Source organism: Bos grunniens, chromosome 3 (assembly GCF_055505025.1).
Source record: "Bos grunniens cultivar Pamir isolate PY7600 chromosome 3, Bosgru_T2T1.0, whole genome shotgun sequence".
Classification (NCBI taxonomy): Eukaryota; Metazoa; Chordata; class Mammalia; order Artiodactyla; family Bovidae; genus Bos; species Bos grunniens.
In genome coordinates, this window is record NC_141167.1 from 90881286 (window position 1) to 90898957 (window position 17672).

At 45.4% G+C, this 17672-nt stretch overlaps 1 protein-coding gene across 2 annotated transcripts in view; it reads right to left on the reverse strand.

The window, feature by feature from the left end:
• Positions 1–9546: 9546 nt before the first annotated feature.
• Positions 9547–17672, reverse strand: part of LOC147376069 (monocarboxylate transporter 1-like) — a 32767-nt gene continuing 24641 nt past the window's right edge. For both annotated transcript variants that reach the window (XM_086391914.1, XM_086391913.1), the window contains 2 exons: positions 14817–15683; positions 9547–12537 (listed from right to left, as the gene is read on the reverse strand). In XM_086391914.1, the coding sequence (XP_086248040.1) occupies positions 12290–12537; positions 14817–15683 (1115 nt within the window). In that variant the 3' untranslated portion in view covers positions 9547–12289. The remainder of the gene's footprint in view (positions 12538–14816; positions 15684–17672) is intronic.

Below are 17672 nucleotides of genomic sequence, written 5' to 3' on the forward strand. Positions count from 1 at the left end.
TAGAAGGGCTTCATAGACCATGCGCTTTGTTTTACTTATAGCTGCCTCCCTGGGGTTTCGTGGGGTTGGATAAGAAGCCGCGTGTAGAAGGGCTTCATAGACCATGCGCTTTGTTTTACTTATAGCTGCCTCCCTGGGGTTTCGTGGGGTTGGATAAGAAGCCGCGTGTAGAAGGGCTTCATAGACCATGCGCTTTGTTTTACTTATAGCTGCCTCCCTGGGGTTTCGTGGGGTTGGATAAGAAGCCGCGTGTAGAAGGGCTTCATAGACCATGCGCTTTGTTTTACTTATAGCTGCCTCCCTGGGGTTTCGTGGGGTTGGATAAGAAGCCGCGTGCAGAAGGGCTTCATAGACCATGCGCTTTGTTTTACTTATAGCTGCCTCCCTGGGGTTTCGTGGGGTTGGATAAGAAGCCGCGTGTAGAAGGGCTTCATAGACCATGCGCTTTGTTTTACTTATAGCTGCCTCCCTGGGGTTTCGTGGGGTTGGATAAGAAGCCGCGTGTAGAAGGGCTTCATAGACCATGCGCTTTGTTTTACTTATAGCTGCCTCCCTGGGGTTTCGTGGGGTTGGATAAGAAGCCGCGTGTAGAAGGGCTTCATAGACCATGCGCTTTGTTTTACTTATAGCTGCCTCCCTGGGGTTTCGTGGGGTTGGATAAGAAGCCGCGTGTAGAAGGGCTTCATAGACCATGCGCTTTGTTTTACTTATAGCTGCCTCCCTGGGGTTTCGTGGGGTTGGATAAGAAGCCGCGTGTAGAAGGGCTTCATAGACCATGCGCTTTGTTTTACTTATAGCTGCCTCCCTGGGGTTTCGTGGGGTTGGATAAGAAGCCGCGTGTAGAAGGGCTTCATAGACCATGCGCTTTGTTTTACTTATAGCTGCCTCCCTGGGGTTTCGTGGGGTTGGATAAGAAGCCGCGTGTAGAAGGGCTTCATAGACCATGCGCTTTGTTTTACTTATAGCTGCCTCCCTGGGGTTTCGTGGGGTTGGATAAGAAGCCGCGTGTAGAAGGGCTTCATAGACCATGCGCTTTGTTTTACTTATAGCTGCCTCCCTGGGGTTTCGTGGGGTTGGATAAGAAGCCGCGTGTAGAAGGGCTTCATAGACCATGCGCTTTGTTTTACTTATAGCTGCCTCCCTGGGGTTTCGTGGGGTTGGATAAGAAGCCGCGTGTAGAAGGGCTTCATAGACCATGCGCTTTGTTTTACTTATAGCTGCCTCCCTGGGGTTTCGTGGGGTTGGATAAGAAGCCGCGTGTAGAAGGGCTTCATAGACCATGCGCTTTGTTTTACTTATAGCTGCCTCCCTGGGGTTTCGTGGGGTTGGATAAGAAGCCGCGTGTAGAAGGGCTTCATAGACCATGCGCTTTGTTTTACTTATAGCTGCCTCCCTGGGGTTTCGTGGGGTTGGATAAGAAGCCGCGTGTAGAAGGGCTTCATAGACCATGCGCTTTGTTTTACTTATAGCTGCCTCCCTGGGGTTTCGTGGGGTTGGATAAGAAGCCGCGTGTAGAAGGGCTTCATAGACCATGCGCTTTGTTTTACTTATAGCTGCCTCCCTGGGGTTTCGTGGGGTTGGATAAGAAGCCGCGTGTAGAAGGGCTTCATAGACCATGCGCTTTGTTTTACTTATAGCTGCCTCCCTGGGGTTTCGTGGGGTTGGATAAGAAGCCGCGTGTAGAAGGGCTTCATAGACCATGCGCTTTGTTTTACTTATAGCTGCCTCCCTGGGGTTTCGTGGGGTTGGATAAGAAGCCGCGTGTAGAAGGGCTTCATAGACCATGCGCTTTGTTTTACTTATAGCTGCCTCCCTGGGGTTTCGTGGGGTTGGATAAGAAGCCGCGTGTAGAAGGGCTTCATAGACCATGCGCTTTGTTTTACTTATAGCTGCCTCCCTGGGGTTTCGTGGGGTTGGATAAGAAGCCGCGTGTAGAAGGGCTTCATAGACCATGCGCTTTGTTTTACTTATAGCTGCCTCCCTGGGGTTTCGTGGGGTTGGATAAGAAGCCGCGTGTAGAAGGGCTTCATAGACCATGCGCTTTGTTTTACTTATAGCTGCCTCCCTGGGGTTTCGTGGGGTTGGATAAGAAGCCGCGTGTAGAAGGGCTTCATAGACCATGCGCTTTGTTTTACTTATAGCTGCCTCCCTGGGGTTTCGTGGGGTTGGATAAGAAGCCGCGTGTAGAAGGGCTTCATAGACCATGCGCTTTGTTTTACTTATAGCTGCCTCCCTGGGGTTTCGTGGGGTTGGATAAGAAGCCGCGTGTAGAAGGGCTTCATAGACCATGCGCTTTGTTTTACTTATAGCTGCCTCCCTGGGGTTTCGTGGGGTTGGATAAGAAGCCGCGTGTAGAAGGGCTTCATAGACCATGCGCTTTGTTTTACTTATAGCTGCCTCCCTGGGGTTTCGTGGGGTTGGATAAGAAGCCGCGTGTAGAAGGGCTTCATAGACCATGCGCTTTGTTTTACTTATAGCTGCCTCCCTGGGGTTTCGTGGGGTTGGATAAGAAGCCGCGTGTAGAAGGGCTTCATAGACCATGCGCTTTGTTTTACTTATAGCTGCCTCCCTGGGGTTTCGTGGGGTTGGATAAGAAGCCGCGTGTAGAAGGGCTTCATAGACCATGCGCTTTGTTTTACTTATAGCTGCCTCCCTGGGGTTTCGTGGGGTTGGATAAGAAGCCGCGTGTAGAAGGGCTTCATAGACCATGCGCTTTGTTTTACTTATAGCTGCCTCCCTGGGGTTTCGTGGGGTTGGATAAGAAGCCGCGTGTAGAAGGGCTTCATAGACCATGCGCTTTGTTTTACTTATAGCTGCCTCCCTGGGGTTTCGTGGGGTTGGATAAGAAGCCGCGTGTAGAAGGGCTTCATAGACCATGCGCTTTGTTTTACTTATAGCTGCCTCCCTGGGGTTTCGTGGGGTTGGATAAGAAGCCGCGTGTAGAAGGGCTTCATAGACCATGCGCTTTGTTTTACTTATAGCTGCCTCCCTGGGGTTTCGTGGGGTTGGATAAGAAGCCGCGTGTAGAAGGGCTTCATAGACCATGCGCTTTGTTTTACTTATAGCTGCCTCCCTGGGGTTTCGTGGGGTTGGATAAGAAGCCGCGTGTAGAAGGGCTTCATAGACCATGCGCTTTGTTTTACTTATAGCTGCCTCCCTGGGGTTTCGTGGGGTTGGATAAGAAGCCGCGTGTAGAAGGGCTTCATAGACCATGCGCTTTGTTTTACTTATAGCTGCCTCCCTGGGGTTTCGTGGGGTTGGATAAGAAGCCGCGTGTAGAAGGGCTTCATAGACCATGCGCTTTGTTTTACTTATAGCTGCCTCCCTGGGGTTTCGTGGGGTTGGATAAGAAGCCGCGTGTAGAAGGGCTTCATAGACCATGCGCTTTGTTTTACTTATAGCTGCCTCCCTGGGGTTTCGTGGGGTTGGATAAGAAGCCGCGTGTAGAAGGGCTTCATAGACCATGCGCTTTGTTTTACTTATAGCTGCCTCCCTGGGGTTTCGTGGGGTTGGATAAGAAGCCGCGTGTAGAAGGGCTTCATAGACCATGCGCTTTGTTTTACTTATAGCTGCCTCCCTGGGGTTTCGTGGGGTTGGATAAGAAGCCGCGTGTAGAAGGGCTTCATAGACCATGCGCTTTGTTTTACTTATAGCTGCCTCCCTGGGGTTTCGTGGGGTTGGATAAGAAGCCGCGTGTAGAAGGGCTTCATAGACCATGCGCTTTGTTTTACTTATAGCTGCCTCCCTGGGGTTTCGTGGGGTTGGATAAGAAGCCGCGTGTAGAAGGGCTTCATAGACCATGCGCTTTGTTTTACTTATAGCTGCCTCCCTGGGGTTTCGTGGGGTTGGATAAGAAGCCGCGTGTAGAAGGGCTTCATAGACCATGCGCTTTGTTTTACTTATAGCTGCCTCCCTGGGGTTTCGTGGGGTTGGATAAGAAGCCGCGTGTAGAAGGGCTTCATAGACCATGCGCTTTGTTTTACTTATAGCTGCCTCCCTGGGGTTTCGTGGGGTTGGATAAGAAGCCGCGTGTAGAAGGGCTTCATAGACCATGCGCTTTGTTTTACTTATAGCTGCCTCCCTGGGGTTTCGTGGGGTTGGATAAGAAGCCGCGTGTAGAAGGGCTTCATAGACCATGCGCTTTGTTTTACTTATAGCTGCCTCCCTGGGGTTTCGTGGGGTTGGATAAGAAGCCGCGTGTAGAAGGGCTTCATAGACCATGCGCTTTGTTTTACTTATAGCTGCCTCCCTGGGGTTTCGTGGGGTTGGATAAGAAGCCGCGTGTAGAAGGGCTTCATAGACCATGCGCTTTGTTTTACTTATAGCTGCCTCCCTGGGGTTTCGTGGGGTTGGATAAGAAGCCGCGTGTAGAAGGGCTTCATAGACCATGCGCTTTGTTTTACTTATAGCTGCCTCCCTGGGGTTTCGTGGGGTTGGATAAGAAGCCGCGTGTAGAAGGGCTTCATAGACCATGCGCTTTGTTTTACTTATAGCTGCCTCCCTGGGGTTTCGTGGGGTTGGATAAGAAGCCGCGTGTAGAAGGGCTTCATAGACCATGCGCTTTGTTTTACTTATAGCTGCCTCCCTGGGGTTTCGTGGGGTTGGATAAGAAGCCGCGTGTAGAAGGGCTTCATAGACCATGCGCTTTGTTTTACTTATAGCTGCCTCCCTGGGGTTTCGTGGGGTTGGATAAGAAGCCGCGTGTAGAAGGGCTTCATAGACCATGCGCTTTGTTTTACTTATAGCTGCCTCCCTGGGGTTTCGTGGGGTTGGATAAGAAGCCGCGTGTAGAAGGGCTTCATAGACCATGCGCTTTGTTTTACTTATAGCTGCCTCCCTGGGGTTTCGTGGGGTTGGATAAGAAGCCGCGTGTAGAAGGGCTTCATAGACCATGCGCTTTGTTTTACTTATAGCTGCCTCCCTGGGGTTTCGTGGGGTTGGATAAGAAGCCGCGTGTAGAAGGGCTTCATAGACCATGCGCTTTGTTTTACTTATAGCTGCCTCCCTGGGGTTTCGTGGGGTTGGATAAGAAGCCGCGTGTAGAAGGGCTTCATAGACCATGCGCTTTGTTTTACTTATAGCTGCCTCCCTGGGGTTTCGTGGGGTTGGATAAGAAGCCGCGTGTAGAAGGGCTTCATAGACCATGCGCTTTGTTTTACTTATAGCTGCCTCCCTGGGGTTTCGTGGGGTTGGATAAGAAGCCGCGTGTAGAAGGGCTTCATAGACCATGCGCTTTGTTTTACTTATAGCTGCCTCCCTGGGGTTTCGTGGGGTTGGATAAGAAGCCGCGTGTAGAAGGGCTTCATAGACCATGCGCTTTGTTTTACTTATAGCTGCCTCCCTGGGGTTTCGTGGGGTTGGATAAGAAGCCGCGTGTAGAAGGGCTTCATAGACCATGCGCTTTGTTTTACTTATAGCTGCCTCCCTGGGGTTTCGTGGGGTTGGATAAGAAGCCGCGTGTAGAAGGGCTTCATAGACCATGCGCTTTGTTTTACTTATAGCTGCCTCCCTGGGGTTTCGTGGGGTTGGATAAGAAGCCGCGTGTAGAAGGGCTTCATAGACCATGCGCTTTGTTTTACTTATAGCTGCCTCCCTGGGGTTTCGTGGGGTTGGATAAGAAGCCGCGTGTAGAAGGGCTTCATAGACCATGCGCTTTGTTTTACTTATAGCTGCCTCCCTGGGGTTTCGTGGGGTTGGATAAGAAGCCGCGTGTAGAAGGGCTTCATAGACCATGCGCTTTGTTTTACTTATAGCTGCCTCCCTGGGGTTTCGTGGGGTTGGATAAGAAGCCGCGTGTAGAAGGGCTTCATAGACCATGCGCTTTGTTTTACTTATAGCTGCCTCCCTGGGGTTTCGTGGGGTTGGATAAGAAGCCGCGTGTAGAAGGGCTTCATAGACCATGCGCTTTGTTTTACTTATAGCTGCCTCCCTGGGGTTTCGTGGGGTTGGATAAGAAGCCGCGTGTAGAAGGGCTTCATAGACCATGCGCTTTGTTTTACTTATAGCTGCCTCCCTGGGGTTTCGTGGGGTTGGATAAGAAGCCGCGTGTAGAAGGGCTTCATAGACCATGCGCTTTGTTTTACTTATAGCTGCCTCCCTGGGGTTTCGTGGGGTTGGATAAGAAGCCGCGTGTAGAAGGGCTTCATAGACCATGCGCTTTGTTTTACTTATAGCTGCCTCCCTGGGGTTTCGTGGGGTTGGATAAGAAGCCGCGTGTAGAAGGGCTTCATAGACCATGCGCTTTGTTTTACTTATAGCTGCCTCCCTGGGGTTTCGTGGGGTTGGATAAGAAGCCGCGTGTAGAAGGGCTTCATAGACCATGCGCTTTGTTTTACTTATAGCTGCCTCCCTGGGGTTTCGTGGGGTTGGATAAGAAGCCGCGTGTAGAAGGGCTTCATAGACCATGCGCTTTGTTTTACTTATAGCTGCCTCCCTGGGGTTTCGTGGGGTTGGATAAGAAGCCGCGTGTAGAAGGGCTTCATAGACCATGCGCTTTGTTTTACTTATAGCTGCCTCCCTGGGGTTTCGTGGGGTTGGATAAGAAGCCGCGTGTAGAAGGGCTTCATAGACCATGCGCTTTGTTTTACTTATAGCTGCCTCCCTGGGGTTTCGTGGGGTTGGATAAGAAGCCGCGTGTAGAAGGGCTTCATAGACCATGCGCTTTGTTTTACTTATAGCTGCCTCCCTGGGGTTTCGTGGGGTTGGATAAGAAGCCGCGTGTAGAAGGGCTTCATAGACCATGCGCTTTGTTTTACTTATAGCTGCCTCCCTGGGGTTTCGTGGGGTTGGATAAGAAGCCGCGTGTAGAAGGGCTTCATAGACCATGCGCTTTGTTTTACTTATAGCTGCCTCCCTGGGGTTTCGTGGGGTTGGATAAGAAGCCGCGTGTAGAAGGGCTTCATAGACCATGCGCTTTGTTTTACTTATAGCTGCCTCCCTGGGGTTTCGTGGGGTTGGATAAGAAGCCGCGTGTAGAAGGGCTTCATAGACCATGCGCTTTGTTTTACTTATAGCTGCCTCCCTGGGGTTTCGTGGGGTTGGATAAGAAGCCGCGTGTAGAAGGGCTTCATAGACCATGCGCTTTGTTTTACTTATAGCTGCCTCCCTGGGGTTTCGTGGGGTTGGATAAGAAGCCGCGTGTAGAAGGGCTTCATAGACCATGCGCTTTGTTTTACTTATAGCTGCCTCCCTGGGGTTTCGTGGGGTTGGATAAGAAGCCGCGTGTAGAAGGGCTTCATAGACCATGCGCTTTGTTTTACTTATAGCTGCCTCCCTGGGGTTTCGTGGGGTTGGATAAGAAGCCGCGTGTAGAAGGGCTTCATAGACCATGCGCTTTGTTTTACTTATAGCTGCCTCCCTGGGGTTTCGTGGGGTTGGATAAGAAGCCGCGTGTAGAAGGGCTTCATAGACCATGCGCTTTGTTTTACTTATAGCTGCCTCCCTGGGGTTTCGTGGGGTTGGATAAGAAGCCGCGTGTAGAAGGGCTTCATAGACCATGCGCTTTGTTTTACTTATAGCTGCCTCCCTGGGGTTTCGTGGGGTTGGATAAGAAGCCGCGTGTAGAAGGGCTTCATAGACCATGCGCTTTGTTTTACTTATAGCTGCCTCCCTGGGGTTTCGTGGGGTTGGATAAGAAGCCGCGTGTAGAAGGGCTTCATAGACCATGCGCTTTGTTTTACTTATAGCTGCCTCCCTGGGGTTTCGTGGGGTTGGATAAGAAGCCGCGTGTAGAAGGGCTTCATAGACCATGCGCTTTGTTTTACTTATAGCTGCCTCCCTGGGGTTTCGTGGGGTTGGATAAGAAGCCGCGTGTAGAAGGGCTTCATAGACCATGCGCTTTGTTTTACTTATAGCTGCCTCCCTGGGGTTTCGTGGGGTTGGATAAGAAGCCGCGTGTAGAAGGGCTTCATAGACCATGCGCTTTGTTTTACTTATAGCTGCCTCCCTGGGGTTTCGTGGGGTTGGATAAGAAGCCGCGTGCAGAAGGGCTTCATAGACCATGCGCTGTGTTACCGTCAGTTCTCTTCCATTATTGTTCTGGTTAACGACAGAGCACACACTTCCCTCCCAGCACTGCAGGGTGTGAGCAGGTTCCAACTTCATTACTAAAACGACTAAAACTATATGCGGGGCACTTTAATTCTCACAACAATCATATTATGCTTCTGTTATGAGACTCAAGAGTTGATATATTCTTAGGCTTCCTAGGCCCTCCAAAAGGGGAGTTAGCTGCCTTTTCATATGCTATCTCATCACAGCACTTACTGTGCCATCTTCCCCACTAGACTAGAAGCTGAGGCTGCCAGGAACTGAATTTTGTTTTGTTATCCCCTCTATCCGGCTGTGCTGTGCTATACTTAGTCCTCAGTTGTATCCGACTCTTTGTGACCCCATGGACTGCAGCCCACCAGGCACTTCTGTCCATGAGGATTCTCCAGGCAGGAATGCTGAAGTGGGTTGCCGTGCTCTCTTCCAAGCCCAGGGATCAAACCCAGGTCTCCTGCGTTGCAGGAGGATTCTTTATCAGCTGAGCCACCAAGGAAGCCCAAGAACACTGGAGCGGGTAGCCTACACCTTCTCCAGGGTATCTTCCTGACCCAGGAATTGAACCAGGATAGCCTGCAGTGCAGGCAGATTCTTTACCAGCTGAAATACCAGGGAGCCCCAAATAGGTATTTAGTTGATGCTCAAAAAACGCTGCTTAGGTAAATGAATAAATGATCTTTTACCCACTGCTCTATTCTGAAATCTGCTCTTTCCCTTTCAACTTATTTACTGTTTACTGTTTGCCTTCCCCTACCAGAAAATAAGATCCATAGAACACAGACTGCTGAGTTTCACTCCTTAATGAATTTTCAATACCTAGAACCCTGCTTAGAACTGACAACTCAGACATGGTAAATGTCAATAATATCTGTTGAATGGATGTGTGGAAAGGTAGACTTCCTCCTTTGGCCCATACCATCCTGTCTTTTTATGATATCACCATATTTTTCTCTGATGCTGATCTCAGTAAGTTAATGTTCAATAATGCTGTGATGTGGGTGAGCACTGACAGCTCTGGCTTCCTGAGTTAAATGGTCATTTGCAGCTGAATGGTGACTGGAGGGGGAATCACAGGAATGCTGTCTCCAGGAAGGAGGCAGTGATGGTTGGCACAGGTGGCCTGTGGACTCCATACCCCACAGCTTTTTCCAGGACCAGGAGAACCATGCCTTGAGGCTATTTGTGCTCTGTGCTCTTTATAATGTTTTTGGTTTTAATATTTTTATTTATTTGGCTGAGGCAGGTCTTGGTTGTGGCATGAGAGATCAGCATGTAGGATCTTTAGTAACAGCATGCAAGAGCTTCAGGCGAAGCACACAAACCCTTAGTGGTGGCATGTATGATCTAGTTCCTGGCAAGGGATTGAACCCAGGCCCCCTGCGTTGGGAACGCAGTCTTAGCCACTGGACCACCTGGGAAGTCCTCTGTGCTCGTGACTTCCATGTCACACTCACCTCCCTTTCACCAGAATTCAGCTCTTAATGATAAACAGACAATGGCTTATAATAATCACTAGCTTTATTTCCTTAGGAGATAATTTCCTTTTGTCACAACTCTTCTATTTCAAATCTATTTTTCCTGTCACTAATGAAAAGATAACAATCACATTCCCATTAAGGAAAACGGATATAGGGTAAAAGTCACCATTCCAACACAAGTATGGTCGGAATTTTATTTTTCCCCTTTCCTTTTTTTCCCCCCAAGAGTATATGATATATGCTTATCTAGTTTGTATTCTGTGTTTTTCACTTAACATTGTATCATGCTTATAACAGAAGGATCTTTCCATGCTATGAGACCTCATAACCATCTACTTAAATATACTCTACACATTGAAGGATGTTCAAATACATTATTCATTTCACTGTCAGATATGCCAAGCAAAGTCATCTAAAGAATTTGAAAGATAAAAACTCAAGGAACCTAAATATTTTTGACTGTTAAATGTCAAGCTTAAAAAAATAAACCTCTGGAATTCCCTGTCAGTCCAGTGCTTAGGACTCTGCACCGCACTTCCACAGCAAGGTACAGGGGTTCATCCCCTGGTTGGGGACCTAAGATCCCACATGCCACACAGTACGACCAAAAAAAAAAAAAATCTCTAAAAGTATATGGAGGGCAACACATGAAAAATGGTCAAGATCATTCATGTTCAAGGAAATGTTCCCCAGTACATTCCAGCTAGAAAGGGAAAGTTAAAAAGATCCGCAATGTCAAGTGCTGACAAGAATGCAGAATAGCTAGAATTTTCATACATCATTAGTGAGATTAGCAAATGGTATAGCCACTGAGAAAATAGTGTGATAATTTCTTACAAAGTTAACCATGCATTTGCCATGACTTAGCAATTCCAATGCTGGGCATCTACCCAAGAGAAATGAGAGCATATGTCTGCTAGACCCCTATGTGAATATTTACAGCATCTTAACTTGTAACAGCTAAAAAGTAGAAACAGCTCAAATGTCCAACTGGTGAATGGATATACAGAGTATGGTACATCTGCACAAAGAAATGGGCCTCCTGGGTGGCTCCATGGTAGAGAATCTGCCTGCCAGTGCAGGAGACTTGGGTTCAATCCCTGGGTCAGAAAGAGCCTCTGCAGGAGGAAATGGCAACCCACTCCAGTATTCTTGCCTGAGAAATCTCATGGACATAGGAGCCCGAAGGGCTACAGTCCATGGGGTCACAAAAGAGTCAGACATGACTTAGCCACCAAACAACAAAATAACAACAAATACTCCTCATTAATAAAAAGCAAAGAATTACTGAAAAATGCAACAACAGGATGGATCATAAAACATTATGCCATTGTGAAGTCAGACACAGAAGGCTGCTCCCAACTGTTTTTACTCAAACACTTCTGACACTAAATGTGTGGGTGATTTTCACACCAACAACCCCTTTGCCAATTCTCCAGACACCAAGTGGGTGTCCTACAGTTCAATTCAATTCTGACATAAAGTACCCAGAGTTAGTATCAGATTCCACAGATTTAAAGGCTTAGTCTCACGAGACTGCCTTCACTTCAGATTCCATTCTCAAGTCCCAGGTTGCCACCCGTACTTGTGACCAATCAGCTATAAATTGGGAGTTCCCATGACTCATTTGTCAAGGTTGATAATTTGCTAGAATGGATCACTGAACTCAGGGAAACACTTTGTTTACATGCAGTGATTTATTATAAAGTATACATTTCAGAACAGCCAGATGGAAGAGATTCATAGGGCAAAATATGGAGGGGAGGAGTGGCAGGGAGCTTCCATACCTTAGCTGGGCACACTACTCTCCCAGTACCTTAGGGTACTCACCAGCCAGGAAGCTCTCTGTAGTTTAGGGGGTTTCATTACATAGGTGTGATCAATTATTTTATTGGACATTAATAATTGAACTCAGTTTTCAGTCCGTCTCCCCTCCCCAGAGGTCAGGGGAAGGGGCTGAAAGAGCCAACCTTCTAATCATGCCTTGGCCTTTCTAGAGACTAGCCCCCATCGTGAAGTTAGGAAGGGTGTCTCCAGCCACCAGTCACTTAATTAGCATGGAAAAGATACTCTTATCACTTCCAAGGTTCCAAGGGTTCTAGGAGCTGTATACCAGGACCTGAGGATAAAGATCAAATATATGCTATCATGCCACAGTTACATACTATGTCATTCCATACAGACTTCCCAGGTGGCACAGTGGTAAAGAATCTGCCTGTCAATGCAGGAGATGCAAGAGATAAGAATTGGGTGGGGCAGATCCCCTGGAGGAGGGCATGGCAACCCACTCCAGAGAATCCCATGGACACAGGAGAGAGTCGACACTACTGAGCATTCAGGCATAGGGGAAGCAGGTACCAGGTGCTTTAGTTAAGGAGAGGATTGACTGCAAAGGAGCAGAAGGGAATTACCTGGCTGTTCGAAATGTTCTACATTGGAATGGTAGTTATTTGACAAAAGAACTTTGTCAAAATTCATTATACTTTATAAAAGGAGTGTGAACAGTATATAAACATACCTTAATAAATATGACTTCAAATAAAAGCTATTTCCTTCTGTCACCTTTTGCAAACGTCCCTTGCCCCTAAAAAGTGTGACTTGTAAGTGGGTGTAAAGGAAGGAATAAAAGTTCCATCAGTGAACAGCTGGTCTGACTTCCACACAAGTGTCCACTGTCCATGGTAAGCACCAAGAGCAGAACATGATTCAGTAGTATTTTTCATATGTCTTTGGGCCAAAGCTTCTGTTCCTCCCTGATTTCAGCCTCAGAGTTCCTCCTCTTTTGGTCCTTCTGCTGTGCCTTTCAGTTCTGGAGACTGAGTAGCTTGAATAACTTCCTTTGGTTGCATCTCTTTACTTTCCTTTTTCTGTTTCTCTTCTGCCTTTTGTTCTTCAGCCTCAAGTCGGTAATTGATGCCCAGGCCGATGAAGAGATAGATGCCAGAGACAATAAGGATTATGCCACATGCCCAATATGTGTATTTATAGTCTCCATATATGTCATTGAGACAACCTAAGGATGTCCAAAAAAAAAAGTTATGTGGGTAAACAATTATACCCTTTCCCAAATAAAGGTTAAGGATCCTTTCAAAGAGCCTATAAATGGCAAATTAGTCTAAAAAGAAACTGCTCAAAATTGTATGATCTTTTGTTTATGATGTAACACTGATTTTGGGGTGTCCCTGCACATTCTGTTATCTTTAGCAACTTGAAAATAATTAAATCTTGGCAAATTTGAATTGAGAAAGTCCTGGAGATCACTTAGAATCAATTCTCTCAATATCCAATGGAAAAATTTGCTCAAAAGAGGTTTAGGAGTCTTGACCAAGGCCACAGAGCTAATTCCAGTCCCCCAGGCCAATGCACTCTTTCCGACATCAGCATTTCCCAAAGAGCATTCCTGGGAACGCTCACCCTCTGCTAAAACATTAACTAACAGCCATACTTTCCACCATTCTAACCTCAAAACAGGAAGATTCTATCATCATTCCCACTGTATAACATAAAAACTGAAGTACAGAAACTTTAAGGAAGTCATCCACGGTCACAAAGCTTTAAGTGAAACAAGTTGGCTTTAAACCCAGGAGTCTGACTCTGAGGCGTGCACCCATAACTTCTTTGCTTCAGGCTACCTCCCTAACATTTGCACAGTCAAGTAAATTTGGAAATGACATATCATAGTCTTTTCTATTCAAGTTTTTATGAGGTCTGATATTAAAGAAACTTATTTAATCCTCGTTATAGTAAAATTTATTAGCAACTCATCAAACTAGTATTAAGAAATAAACTTTGGAAAACTTGACACATATAAAGGCTATCATAACCAATTCAAATATGATTCCATATGGTTTTCCAATGCAGGGCATCACTCACTCAGCAATACTTAGTTTCTATATATCAATACAGCCCTGGGTCTGCTAAGCCCTGAGTTGAGAGACAGCAAAGGCGATAACAGTTCAGTGGAGAAGAGAAATGTTAATCCAATAACCACACAGACTGTGACCAGTGCTACAGGTGTGTTTGAAGGCAGATAATAGGGGTTTGGGGCTAGCAAGGAGGGTCAGGAAGGCTTTTTTAAAGTGTAAACTTAACCAAGACTTACAGGAGGATAAGAGTTAATCTAAGAGAAAGGAGATGGGAAAAGGATCCCGGCAGAGAACAGCCAGTGCCAAGGCAGGTGGTATGGGGAAACACCAGGTGTGAGAGGGGACCACAGAGAGCAAACTGGGTGGTAGGAAATGAGTCTGGAGAAGGTGGGCCAGGCCATGCAGGAACCGGGAGCCATAGTAGGGAATTTCATCTTCACCCTAAGAACGCGGGAAGCAACTGGAGTGTCCTAAGAGACTGGAGAACAGCTAGAGTGGATATGGGTAAAGTTAGAAGGCTACTGATAGAAGATCAGAGACCAGGATAAGAGCAGTAGTAGTGATGGAGGAAAAAATGAGCAGATTAGAAAGAGATTTAAGAAGCAAAAAAGCACAGGATTTGGAACCTCCTTGGATATACTGGGTTGGCCAAAAAAGTTCATTTGTGTTTCTGTAAGAGCTTATGGAGGAGAGAAGGTGGAAAAGTTTTGACAGGTCAGTAGTGGGTCTTTCATTATGTGTCGTTCTTAACTTTATAGTGCATAATCTCAAAAACATGCATCACATCCAGAAGTCCAAATTATTGTTGTATGTTGTATTACCGATAATTTAAAAATGTAAACTGCTTAGCACTGACTGAGAGAATAATACCTCAGGTTTTATGGTCACTTCTTAGCTATGTGATCCTGGGCAAGTTATTTCACTTTCAAAAGCCTCTATTTCTTTAAAGTGGGAACAATAATAGTCTGACATCATAGTCTTGCAATATATGACAGAATATAGAAATGATTAGGACAGTCCCTGGTATACTGTGAGCCCTCATCTGCTACCTACTGTTATTATTTTAAATATTACTTTTGAAATAAATTCCACAATTAAAAAGAAATCACCAACAGTATTTTAAAGGTAGTTATACATTTTTCTACAATAAATGTTAGGATTTTTTTAAATCAGGAAAATTATTAGAAATACTTAAATTTATAATAGCTATAATAGCTTTTTATTCCTCTTTCAGCTTGATGCTTCACTTTAATTCAGTTCTATAAGTATTTGAGCAATTATGCTGTGCCAAGCACTGTGTCAGCCCTGAGGGTACAGAAATGAGGACTATCAAGCAGCCCACTGACTTCTGCTTTCCATCACCGTCCCAATCTTCTCTGCCTGTTTTATGTTAATAGAACCATAGAAACTGGGAGACATACTGTACCTAAAACTGGTGGTCCCAGGAGGACAGGACAGCACTCCACAATGGTCACCAATCCCACAGCACTGGAGAATCTCTGGGGTCCCACAAGGTCCATCAGTGTTTCAAACAGTACGGCACCAAACCACCCAAAAGCAAATCCAAGGAATCCCGAGTAGACACAGAACCCTATGTAGCTGGAAGATAAAGGTACTAGCATATGACATACTCCATTCATGGTAATAGAAGCAGCCAAAAAGTACTGAATCCGTGGTCTTACCCACTTTGTGTTGGCTACAAATCCCATACAAGGTCTGGCTACCATGTCAACAAAAGCCAGAATGGAAAGAAGGAAGGCAGCCTTCTCATTAGAGTAACGTTGACTCTTGGCGTAATTGCTAATAAAGACTAAAGGCGTAGCCACCCCAAAAGACACGATCATATTCCCAGAGAGGTACAGCAGGAAGCCTCTGTGCTTCAACAGGGATAGGTCCAAAAGTTTGTTAACTCTTTGAAAAAGTGATTGTTTCTCCTTTGGGGAGTTTCCGCCATTAACTCCTGTCTTTGGATTACCTGCCCCCTTGTTTGTATCACATTTTCCAGCTTCCTGAAGGAATTCTTTAGACTTCTCTTTCTCTGTAGTGGTTGGCTTGGGCCCTATTGGTCTCATCAGGGCTCCAGCCACACAGCAGTTTAGTAGGAGGCCCCCCAGAATTAGGAAGCTTCCTCTCCAGCCAAAGGTAGCAAAAAGAGCCTGGTTGAGGGGGGCCATGGCAGAGAGGAACACAGGGCTGCCTGCCATGGCTAGTCCACTTGCTAACGGCCGCTTCTTGTAGAAATACTTGCCAATGATGGTCAAAGCTGGATTTAAGTTGAAGGCAAGCCCAAGACCTGGGGAGAGGAGAGGAAAAAAAGAGTCACATACTATCAGAAACATATTTGGAAATGATTAACTAGGGAAAGAATTGACATGGAAAGAGGTCAAAATCATGAGAGGCTATTATAACTAGTGGGTCATGAAGTGGACTATTATCAAATAAATACAGACATAAAATCTCTTTATGCAGCAAATACTAGATTTATACACACACATACACGTGTGTGTGTGTGTGTGTGTGTGTGGCATGCCATGTGGTTTGCAGGATCTTAGTGCCCTGAACAGGGATTGAACTCATGCCCCCAACAGTGGGAGTGTGGAATCTTCACCGCTGCATCACCAGGGAAGTCCCTAAAAACGTATATTATTAAAAACAATTCTTTTCACTTTAGCAACAAAAAGAACAATAGAGATTCTTTGTCCAATTTCATAATTACAAATGTATTAGAAGTATTGGAAAAGGATAAATAATTGGTGGGCCTACCCTCACAAATAAATAAACATATTGTACAGCTACAGTAATAGAACAGAACACTTACTCAAAATTGAAAAACTGATTTCTAAAAGTGGGAAGAAAGTCCAGAAATAGAACCAAAAGATACATTTAAATTAATAGGGAAAAAATGGGTTTTTCAGCTAATGGGGTTGGGACAGTAACTATACTGATAACCTTTTAAGTGGTCTTCCAAACTTGCTTTTCTACAAGGTAAACCAGGTTAGGGTGCTTGCCCGTTTCCATCTCTCTAATGACTGCCTGTCCATAACTTTTCACTCTGGATTAAGAAGTCCTATGACTTGGCTCACACCTACCTCCCTGCCCTCACTTCAGTCTGTTCTTTTTGTGCAAAGTGGAACTATTACTCTAGGTTTCCACAGAGCCTTCTCCTGGCTATCATTCAGATCTCAACTCAAAATCACAATCTCCTTCCCTTTAGGGAACATTCGATCCTTCTCTATCAAATTCTGTTTTAAGTCTTTGCAAAGCCCTTATTACTACCTGAATTTTTCTTATTTATTCACTTATTTGTTGGCCTGTTTATTGTCTGATTCCCTCCACTAAAGATCAGGAATTTTGCTTGTCATGTTGGTCTCCCCACAGAGCTTGAACCAGTGCCTGGCATATAGTTAGGGACTCAATGAATAGTTGCTGAGTAAATTAATGACATGAAATAATGAACAGGTTGAATAGCCACATGGGAACAAATAAAGTTCTATTCCTTCTTTGTGTTATTCAGATATTCCAGATGAATTAAAATATTTAAATATTTAAGAATTTAATGCAGTAAAAGTATAGATTTAAAAAGATAATTACCTATTATTAGTATTATCTCAGGTCCTGCAGGTGGGGCTGTAAATTATTAAAACCTTTCTAAAAGAGTACTTGACCAATCGTATCCAAAACCTTTTCTTCCCCCAGCAATTGCACTTCTCCAAATTTATCCAAAGAAAATTATCCTTTTCAAAGATGCATACAGAGGCACTCTCATACAAACACTGTTTATTAAGAGTGAAAATACAAACAATCTAAATGTCCTTCAATTAAAGTGAAATAAATTATAGTACATCTATCCAGTGAAAAAATAATAGCTGCTAAAGTATATTTACTGAGATGGGGAAACTATTAATATGTACATGATGTATTACTAAGTAAAAAAAACTGGTTACAAACATTTCACATAATCTGGTCAGTTTTCATTCCAATCCCAAAGAAGGGAAATGCCAAAGAATGTTTAAACTACTGTATAATTGTGCTCATTTCACATGCTAGCAAAATAACACTCAAAATCCTTCAAGTTAGGCTTCAGCAGTACATGAACTGAGAACTTCCATATGTACAAGCTGGGTTTAGAAAAGGCAGAGGAACCAGAGATCAAATTGCCAATATTTATTGGATAATAGAGAAAGCAAGGGAATTCCAGTAAAACATCTATTTCTGCTTCATTGACTATAGTAAAGTCTTTGACTGTGTAGATCACAACAAATTGGAAAATTCTTAAAGAGAT